This window comes from Rhinatrema bivittatum, chromosome 2 (assembly GCF_901001135.1).
Source record: "Rhinatrema bivittatum chromosome 2, aRhiBiv1.1, whole genome shotgun sequence".
Classification (NCBI taxonomy): Eukaryota; Metazoa; Chordata; class Amphibia; order Gymnophiona; family Rhinatrematidae; genus Rhinatrema; species Rhinatrema bivittatum.
The window spans coordinates 584,125,331-584,136,383 of NC_042616.1; the positions used below are offsets into that span (position 1 = coordinate 584,125,331).

An 11,053-nucleotide genomic window follows, 5' to 3' on the forward strand; every position below is an offset into this window, starting at 1 on the left:
GGCTGCCTCCATCCCTCTCCCCATGCAGCAGTGAGGAGCCGGAAGGGAGGGGAGGGGAGATGCTCGTGTTAGGGGCGGGGATCTTTTCTTTTGTTGTTGTTGTTGTTAGTAAATACAAGCGAAGGGGGGGGGGGGGTGTGAGGCGGTGACTGCCCTCCTGTTCCGGTATCCTAGCAACAGCGCCTCGGGAGGCAGCGGCTCCGCGCCCGAGAGGACACCCCCCCCCCCCCCCCAGCGGGAGCCGTTGCGCTACATTGCCCGGGAGCAGCGCTCAGAGCCGGCAAAGCGGAGGAAAAGAGGAAGGGAAGAGAGAGAGAGAGAATAGCTCTGCCCCCACAAACTCTGCAAAGGGAGGGGGGGAGAGCACAGCTACTGCCCACCCCGCCGGGGATGTTGCGAGGGGAGGGGGAGCGCAGTCAGCAGAGCTCCGAGAGCAGAGCCTCGCTGGTGCATGCAAACCGCTGGCGAGGGCAGCAGAAGGAAGCCGAGGAGGCGTCCGCGCAGGGAGGATGAGGCATGGAGCCGGCATAGCTCCGCTCGGCGGCTCGGCGGGGCCCGGCTCCGTGCTGCGCCCGCCGCCCGATGCCCAGGGGGCATCCGCGCCGCCATGCCCGCCAGCCACAGCTTCGCCTCCCGCTCCGACTTGCTGCCGGCTTCCCCGGTAAGTGGCTCTCTCCCCGCCCCGAGCCTTCCTTCGCTCGCTCCGATAAATGCTGCCATTTTGAGCACCGGGTTCTGCCATAGTTCCTAATTTAAGGTGGGGGAGGGTTGGGGGGAGTGCGAGCTTATTCTGAGCCAGCTTGGGAGTGCAGCGCACCAGCCTTTGGCTCGGTGTCACCGACAGTCTGCAGTGAAGGCAAGGAACTGCTGACATCCGATCACCATTGTCCCGTCCCCCCCTCCCAGTACATTTTCTCTCTAAGTGATAAATATTATGTCCCCGGGGGGGGGGGGGAGCAAAAAAATAGATTCCAATAATGCATTTCTGTTGCGATTCAATGACTATGGCGTTCACAGATAGCACAGGCAGTGGGTTACATTTTATGAAGTGATCTACTAATAGCAAAATCAAGTTCAAACATCTTGTCCCTAGAAATTGTGCCTGCACTTAAGAAATGTTTCCCCTCTTGGCAGATTGATAGCTTATTACTGCAAACTTCATAAAAAATAAAACAAAAAACAAACTATGCAGAGTATGGACTGTAAGTTTGCTTTGCTAAAGCCTAGACTGTCAAGCTGGCCACTGTATTTTGGGAGACGATCACACATATTTCTGTGGGTATGAATGTTGCCAATATTACAGATAACGAAAAAAAATGTTGGGCTATAGTCGAGTAACCCATGCCACTTCCCATTGTGTGCCGGCTGGTAGAAAATAAATGGAGATGTGGCTTTTCATTGCATAAAGGCTCAAAGCCTATGTGTTTTTTTCTTCAGGAAATCTGCCAGGTAGAACTAACACTGCTGCATCTCCATAATATTAGTGAGTTTATGTTGCAGTAAAGGAAGTGTCCAGTCAGCCTCCTTCCACCTTTAAAATTCTGATATCTGTCCCCTCCCTCAAATCCTTCCAAAAATAGTCCTTAAAACCCATGCAGTTATAAAATCGTAATCCTCAGTCAGCCCTTTAAATAGTGCTGATGAATAACTATGTGACTGAATATTGACATGGAAGGATCACACGTAGGTCTGTGGAAATGCTCCATTTTGCAAGAAGGTCTCTGTCATGGGTTGATATTGCTATGAATAGTAACAGCAATTAATCGGTGTTTAAATATGTATTATGTGTCTCTCTCCCTTAGGTCTCTCCCCCCCCCCCCCCCCAAACAAACATATCTTTTGTTTCTTTTTATGAAAGCCGACTAACCACCCCAGCTTTTCAAAGCTTGCAGAGATTTGATTACCATCTGCTCTGGGCTCTCGCTTACTGGCGTCATGGCCAGAATTTCCAGCTGAAGCGCCTTCTTCGCTAAGAGACGCGAGTTAGGAAGAGCAACTCCGTATCTGCCCCATAATTACAGTCCGGCAGGAGAAATCTCTTGCAGAGAAAAAGCAGATAAACCAGTTGGTGTCGGGTTTAGGGAAAAGCAAGGAAGGGCATTGGTTTAGGACAGCAAGACCGCCTGTCTGGCCACCATCACAATTCCATGGCCTTGCAACACATTTTAGATGCTTTAAGAAGGGTGGACACAAGGACTCGCCGTGATTGTGAAGTACCCAGGAGGGGGGCCTTGTTCTAAATAGCCTTGAAACCAAAAAGTGCATGCGAGGTTAATGGAAACAAAATAGTGGAGAATGGAAAAACAAGAGGACAGGTTGGCCTTGTGTGGGTACTGCTTCCGTGCAAGCAGCTAGTTTAACTTTATTATGCAGTTTAGGGTACCTTATTGATTTTGCTCTCTTCTTTTTCTGAAAAAAAAAAAAAAAAAAGGTTTCAGAAAGCTTCGGGAACCTAGGAAGCAATCCCTGTAACCAGGGGTGGCTGTCTGCGTAGGTTTCGGAAGGGTTTTCTCTCGTCATTTACTGTGTATGCGCACATTTGATCGCTCGCCCTTCTCTGGCAACTCGGATAATGAATTGTGAGATTAGAGCGAAGTGGATAACATTTGATTGCTGACAACAATTTGCACGGCTGTCAGGTGCAAGTTTGCTGAGGAAGTAGCGTCTCCTGGAGATCCGGGGAGAGTTCACTCGTTGCTTAATGAGAATGGAAAACACAAACTAACAGCGCATGTCACACCAGCACGGGGGGAACACATGCAGACGTATCACATAAATAAATCACCTTAAAACTACAGATATTTCTCCAAAGCAAACAACAAGTCTGTTTGTGTTTATTTGTGATACAGTGTGAGTTGTAAAACCATAGCTGGTAGCGTAAATTAAAAAAAAAAAGAAAAAAAGATGATTTAGGACTGAACAGTGTGTTCCCAGTATAGTTTGGGTAGTAAATCTGCCTGGTGTTGGAAAAGGTAAATAACTGTAGACTGGTTTTATCATGAACTGCGTTTGTTAAAAAAACAAAAAACAAACAAAAAAAAACCCCAAAACACCTAAGGTAAATACAAGTTATATCCAGTGCAGTAGGGACTATGCCAGATCCTTCTTGCATCCAGAACCCAAAGATTCCCTCTGCTTTCTTAGAATAATGTATATCTCTCCCACTTCATTAGCTAGCACTGTACTACCCTCCCCTGCTTAAACACCCCTTCTGTTACATATTAATAGTTTTTGTTTTGTTTTTTTATGAACAGTGTACAATTGTTTCTAAATTTATTTTCTAACTACAAGAAATCAATTGAGCTGGCACAATAAAGCATACCCAAAACTTGACGTAATGCTTGGATCCTTGAGGTTCATTCCACCTCCTGGTTTGTACCTTTCCTCAGTATTTAGTCTTGCCGTGTGCTGTTCTTATTGAAGTGTTGCCCCGTGTCCTCTCTATGCTCTGATTCTCATTTCTCCTTTCACAGGAGCTGGAATAGCTAGTAACCAGTTTCCCGAGTAAGCATGATCGCCACAGGAGGTCTCCTGAGGATTTCAGCCAGGAAACAGGACCCCCTCCGAGCTAAGAACCAAGTTCCTAAACAGAAAAGGAAAGCCAAAAAGAAACGCAAGAATGATGTGGTGGTGGTGAAGGGCAAACTGAAGCTATGTTCTATTTCAGGGTTGATTGCCCTCTGTGGCATTTTAGTACTCTTGGTGGGCATTGCCATGGCAGTCGTAGGTTACTGGCCCAAAACTAGCCAGGTCTACCAAGAGAATATGGTGGTTACCCATGTTCAACATCCCTTAGGTGGACAGGAACTCTCCATTGTAACCAAAAACTGGTCAAGAAGCAATCAGAGTGCTCAGGGGCCTGATCTGGATACATCCAAAGCCAATTCCAGCAATATCACCAAGGCCTCCTTCCGGATGCCAGACCCCTCTGGCTTCCTCTCTAAGCTCATCTCTGGCTACTTGAACTCAGATAAACTCAAGGTGTTTGGCCCCTTGATCATGGGCATCGGAATCTTCCTCTTTATCTGTGCCAATGCTGTGCTGCATGAGAACAGGGACAGGAAGACCAAAATCATCAACCTGAGGGATCTGTACTCCACTGTAATCGACGTGCACAGCCTTCGCTCCAAAGATGGGGCCCCCTTAAATGGGTTTGTCAACTATGTGCAATCCCGGAGCCTGGATGTGAAGCCTGGTGACTCCTTTGGGGCTGCCGTGCTGGCCAAAAGCTCCTGGCACTCAACAATGGGTGGCAATTTGACCCTTTTGCCCCCGGATCTAACTGATGCCAGGACTTCTTCGCCTAAGTCATCCAAGCAGCCAAATGAGCCCCCCAGCCTGGTTGAGGCCGTGTACAGCATCTACCGGGAGCAATCAAACTCTGGCTGGGCTGGGGCCCATGCCACACTCCACAGTCCCTCGGAGCAGCGTTGGGGTCGGGGCAGCACGGGCTCTATTGTGTGTTCCTCCCTCAGCGCCTTCACACTGCCCATCTTCAAGCTGGACAGTGGTCTCCTGGAGAGCAAAGGAGGCTGCAGATCTGGCAAAAGAGGAGCCAAAGATATCCCACAAGGGGAATTTGAACTGAGCTTGACTGATATCGGCAACCCTCACCTTCGAGGGGAGCTTCCAAGACCCCGTAGAGACTTGTTACAGAGGCGCCAGAGCACAAGTTGTCTACCAGATGCCAGGAGATCTCTTTCTCCTGAGCTTCAGATACAGCTCAGGAGCCCCTCTCTTAGCAGCACGGATCTAGACTCCAGCCTTTTGGTCAAGGCCTCTTCTTCCAGCTATTCTAAATCCCCGGATCTTGGGGATTCTCTCACTACAGCACCTGTGATCAGGAGAGACTCCCAGAGCTCTCAGTCTGATCAATCTAGCAATAAGGGCTACACTCCCCTGGAGGAGGCTGGCACCTCCTTTGAGTCTATTGACAACACCTTAGCCAGTAATACCCAAGACTGTGATGGCTCTGAGGACCAAACGGGGGACTCCTCCCTGGAGGATACCAGCAAAGAACAAACAATAGAAACACCTCAGAAGCTTCAGAGACAATATACAAATAAGGAAAAGCTCTTCATGATTTCCAGATCGCATGCTACTTTAGTGATGGAAGATGGAGAGCTGGAAAGCACTGGCATATAAAACACATTATTTTCTATGGCATCAAGACACCCTATAATTTCCTGTCTTTGTGGATTTATTGCTGGAAATCAATCAGTATCCAAAGATCTGCCATTTACCTTTACATTGCATTCAATGAATTCCTGTAGCTCGCACCAGGTGAAACAACAATTGTCTGTCCAATTGTGATTGTATGTTCTGTGCAAGGCAAATTGTATTAAAAAACATCAAGGGTCTAGTAACCATCATAGGTCTTTTATCTTTCTTAGGATCAAATTAAGAGCTAGAATTTTTTTTTTATTTATTTATTTTTTTTTTTTACAATAACTGTGCACTTTACTCCTTGCTTTTGCTCTGATCTTCCTATTTTACTAATGGTTTTGTCAGTAATTGCTAAGGAAGTGACAACCTTTTTTTGGTTTTGCCTTTCCTAGCCCCAAAGCAGCAAGTCTGCCTTAAATTTAGCAGAACAGTTCTCTATTTTTGTATAACGTGTTAAAATCTCATCCATGGTTTCACAGCTTGGGGCATGAAGATGCTACTGTGATGAACATTACCCCATACGCATGTGTTTCAGCACACTTTTCAGAATAGCACAGGGGACGGAACAATGCTGTGTTGTAATCTGGTTGGATTGCTATGTCTTTATATTTAATTGAAGGTTGACACAGGATGTTTTACTGAGTATTACTGCATATTTAATGATTATTAGCATTTATTAATACAGTTTAATAAAAAAAACATGTTTACAGCCCAATTTATCACATATGCTTAGTCATTCATTTTTCATTAGAGGGAAGTTTTCGGATAAAATCAAGTGTATTCTTTTTAAACAGGGTCTTGATCTCGCATTAGCGCAAATACTGCACAACCATCTAGGAAAGATAGCTTTCACCATTCTTTCCAAGGGAATGTTGTCTGTGCCCACCAGAAATAAAATGAATTAAAAGAAAGCCAGCAAAGCAGTTGGGTATGGATGATGCTTTTTACGAGGTTAATACGTACAAAGGAGCTAGTGTTCTGGACCACTAAGGTCACTTCCTCAGGCATTCTCTTCATTTGATAGCCTTATAATTAATGATACCTAACTCCACCCAACTATTTTGTTGGTCTTCATTTAATCATGCTGTTGACTTCATTAGCTAGTTGTAATTCACTTAAGAACATAAGAAATGCCATGTTGGGTTAGACCGAGGTCCATCGAGACCAGCATCCTGTATCCACCAATGGGCAGTCTGAGTCACGAGTACACTGCAGATCCCAAAAAGTAGATCTGTTTCTTGTTGTTCCCAGGGATAGCAGCCTGTATGCGTAATAATGTTTTATGGAGTTTTGCTTCAGAAACTTGTCCAAACCTCTTTTTTAAACCCTGCTAAGCACCCTGACCACATTCTCTGGCAACTTGCTGGTGTGCTGAGTGAAAAAGTACTTTCTATGATTTGTTTTAAATCTGTTGATTGTTAGTTTCGTGGAGTGTCCGCTTGTTTTAGTATTATTTGAACAGGTAAATAACAGTCCTGTATTTACCCATTCCACCCTACTCATGATTTTATAAAGTTCATTTGTATCCCCTTTCAGCCGTCTCTTTTCCAAGTTGAAGAGCCATAACCTGTGTAGCCTCTCATCACAGGGGAGCGGTTCCATCCCCTTTATCATTTTTCTTGCCCTTCTCTGCACTTTTTCTAGTTCGGCTAAGTCTATTTTTAGATGGGGGTCAACCAGAAGTGCCCACGGTACTCAAGATGTGATCGCACCATGGAGTGACACAGAGGCAATATGATATTTTCTGTTTTTATTCTCCATCCCCTTTTTGGATCATTCTTAATATTCTATTTGCCATTTTGACCACTGCTGAACACTGAGCAAAGGATTTCAATGTATTTTCACAAGGTCTTCAAAGTCCTTTTCCTGGGTAGTGGCTCTCAAAACAGAACACAGGTTCGTGTAGCTGGAGTTGGCATAATTTTTCTCTATGGGCATCACTTGCACTTTTCCACGTTAAATTTCATCTGCCATCAGATGCCCAATCTCCCAGTCTCGCACGATCATCCTGCAGTTTTTCACAATCCACTGCTGTTTTAACAACTTTGATTAATTTTGTGTCATCTGCAAATTTGATCACCTCACTTGTTATTTCCTTTTTCAGATCATTTATGAATATGTTAAACAGCACAAGTCCGAGAACCAATCCCTGTAACACTTAGCTAATGACCTTTATTGTCTAAGTAACCATGTTTTTTCTCTGCTATTGTTCCATCCATTGCAGAAAATTCATTAGGACTAAAGCAGCTTATTCATAGTTAAGTCATGTAAAATACTCAAGCACTATACAGGTTATATGGCAAGCCTTCACCAATGCAAAGGTCAACTGCATGGTTTAAAAGTCACTATAGTAATATTTTATACAGAAAAAAAACCCCAAACTCTCTAGCCACTGTTCGCAGTGGGCATATTTAAAGAGCATTTGCTACCTTTTCAAGGTCTTATCTAAGTAAGAAGAAGTAAAAGGTCCACAAAGAAGTTGTGGATGATAACGTTTTATTGTACTGTCTTCATTTTTGGTAGCCTTCAAGGGCCACATTGCCTTCATCCAGAAACAACTGGCCCTGGTAGCTAGTCAGAAATGAATTAAGTTAGTCCAATGAAAAGGAAATCACCCACAGCTTTATTGACCTTTCATTTCTCTCTATGCAAGTGGACACTACATTATCCAGATAAATAGTAGCCACATTTGTCTGTGGCCTTTTTATGTAAAAAGAAAAGGAATGGTTCCTTCCTGATAAGTCACCTATTTGTTGATGATGTTATTTATACAAGCAATAATATTTTGGGTCTTCTGTTTGAACAAGCATGTGAATTGTAACAGCAAATGTTAATTTTATTAATTTCAAGGACCTGAAGAATAAAAATCGGCTGGCACAGAAATGAGCAAACTCACTCCAGTTCCTGGTTGAATGCCATGTCCAAGGTAGCCCTTGCTGCTTTTTTGCATCATCAAAGAGACTGATTAAAATAAGAGCTTGTGACAGAGCAAAGCAGTATTTTCTGAGGATTCCTGCAGAAATTCTAGTTTTCTGCCTATCGCCATTACAAACTAATTATGAATAAAGCTCAGTTTAAACATGAGGGTCAGGTACTCTTTGTGATGACATTATTCCATTATTAAGGCAGTCGATCAGGAGGGCAAACTATTACCTCATGATTTATTTTCCTTAAAATATGTAGAAGGCATAGTGAATATTTAATCATAAACCCAACATTCTTTTTTTCTTCATGATTTTTTTGCAATTATTTTTTTTTTCTAAACCGTGGTCAGTAATGAGATTCCATCCTAGTAGTGACTGTCAAACATTTATCCTAAAGGTAACTGCTGATCCAAAGTGAAAATAAAGTTTTTGCTTATCATAAGAGGGCAATACACCTGGGCTTTCTACAGAAAAAAAATGTAATTATAGAACACATTATTTCGATCAGACTGGACAATTTTATAAAGAGGAAGGAACTCCTTTTTCAAGAGAATGCCAATAATGTAAGTGGAAGCACTAAACTGTCCTGCACTGTTTCAGCATGAATTTATCATCCAGCACTAAATTAATGAGGCATTGGGCAATTCTGGTCCAGATACAGAATTAGCATGGTATAGAATGAGCACTAATGTTCAATAAATGAGTTCAATTGGCCATTTCAATCCTTTTGATTGGCTATTAGCCTGCAGCTGAAAGTCTCCCTACTGACAGCATGGCTGCAAACTCTAGAGTGAGTCTTGATCTTGACCTACAAAAGTGTAATTGTTAATGTTTAATGCAGCTCTTGCCGAAAATACAGAGAGAGGGCACAGCATATTCTGCATGGGTTGAATCTGAATACTCAATCTCTAAAGTAGAAAATGGCATGGATGTAGTAAGTTTAGATTCCAATAATCGTAAATTACTACATAAAGTATTCTTTAAGTACATCAGTTTACTGAACAATTTACCTTTGTAATATCAGATGTTAGCATGTATTGGGTGAAAGTGAGATTATAGATTATATGTGCGTATGTGTACAAGTATATAGTATATGTTGGAAGAGAAGATGAACTGTGCACTGAATGATCCTGTATGTGTGTGTTTGTAGTATGTTTTGGATATATTTGCTTTTCTGGATCCTGACTGTGTATGTATATGTGTGTGTGTGTGTGTGTGTGTGTTATGTTGTGCATCAGCTGTGCTGTGCTTTGCTTTGCTATGTATAGTTTTGTTCCTGTGGAGAGTGCTGCCTCCTTGGCCAGGCTCTGCCAGCCTTCTTTCTTAGGACTCACTACAGCCACAATCCTCACATGTCATTACACTCATGATGACTGCTGATCAGTAAAACTTGTGATCCTTTGCCAGAGATAATAGTTTTGCAGATAAATTACCACACACCAGTTGCTGAGCAACTAAATTCAAGTGGGGTGAGGATATGAGAGCTTTTTGTAATCTCATTAATAAAAATACCACTCTCCCTCTACAACCTGACTGTGCATCAATGCAATTTCTTTAAAAGCCATAGGAGAATGCAGACTGACATTACCAGAACTTGAGCTATTCTGGTTTGTAGTTATATGATATTCTGTTAATCTGACTTCCTAAATCTAGGCAAAAAAATATCTTCCAGACTGATATTATCAGAACTCACGCTATTCTGGTTTGTAGTTATATGATATTCTGTAAATCTGTCTTCCTAAATCTATGCAAAAAAATACCTTCCAAAAATCCTAGGACAGTTAATGGAAATGTCATGTCTTTCAGCTAGAAGTAAATTGAAACTTCTTAAGAAATGCATCAAAAAGTGTTGTACTGTGAAATGTTTTATGTCCACAAATGATGAAAGTAGCAAATTATTATACAACACATATTTGTCTTGTTTTTAAAAAGGGCTGAAAAATAATTGAAATAAGAGAATAGTACTAACAAAAAAAAACAAATGGCAATGTTTGCCACACAAAAAAAATCACTAATAATTTCCTCTGAAGAAAAGCTTACCTTCCCAATGCATGTAAGGCATTCTATCCATAATAAAGAGGAAAGTTTCCAAATATGGAAATTGAACACCACCCCTCTCTTTGACTGTGCTTTCCAGCCCTGCCCCTCTCTCTTTATGAATTGTCCAATCGACTCGCTACTACCACAGAGTTCCGTCTGCGCCCTCTGCTACGCACACTTCCTACACTTCACAGTATTCCCCCGTCTTTGGACAAGCTTTTACTACTAGTTTAATGACAACTTGTTATGAAGATATCCAAACAAGGACTAAGTAGGCTGATCTGGGCCCACTGGCACCTAATTTCAAGAATTTGGGGTTGGATTGTGGAAGGAGAGGGGGGGGGGGGGGACTACCTTTTTTTTGTCCTTCATTGATTTTATTACTTCCCAGAGAGGTGTCTCCTCTAGGATGCAGCTTCAGCACTACTTGTTGGCCGGCAGATGCCACCACTTCTCTTCCTGGACTTAAATGCACAATCTCTGCAGTGTGCTCTGGACTCACTGGCTCTGAGAGACGGGGGGGGGGGGGGGGAGTGAGGATCCACACTAGGGTACCCCACTTTGCAGCACCATGCAACTAGCCCATTTCTTTCACTCTTTAATTCATTCAAGCAATCGTTTGGTTTTGTGGAGATCATTCAGTTAGCAACTAGAACAAAGTGGATTGTTTTGCTGCTTGTGATAACTTTTTATTGAACCAACACAAGACTTATCTAAAGAAGCACTTTCAAGGTCGTGTGGATTCTTTCCTATTGACTAATGAAAGGTATCACAGCCTTCATAAACTCGTACTTTTCTCCAGAGCTAATATAGCTGCGAGAACTCTGCACAGTTAAACAGTCACTATGATCCTGCCACCCCCCCCCCCTTCACACACACACACACACACACACACACACACACACACACACACACACTTTGGT

The 11,053-nt window shown here is 43.0% G+C and overlaps 1 protein-coding gene across 1 annotated transcript; it reads left to right on the top strand.

The window, feature by feature from the left end:
- The first annotated feature begins 321 nt into the window (after positions 1 to 321).
- On the top strand, positions 322 to 5,860 carry TMEM200C (transmembrane protein 200C). Its single transcript, XM_029591037.1, has 2 exons — positions 322 to 661; positions 3,474 to 5,860. Exon 2 carries the CDS (start codon positions 3,511 to 3,513, stop codon positions 5,143 to 5,145), a length of 1,635 nt encoding a protein of 544 aa, XP_029446897.1. The 5' UTR covers positions 322 to 661; positions 3,474 to 3,510; the 3' UTR covers positions 5,146 to 5,860.
- Positions 5,861 to 11,053: the final 5,193 nt, after the last annotated feature.

Bases quoted from the DNA above. Each gene is read 5' to 3' on its own strand.
- TMEM200C (XM_029591037.1), top strand. From the start codon at position 3,511: ATGATCGCCACAGGAGGTCTCCTGAGGATTTCAGCCAGGAAACAGGAC.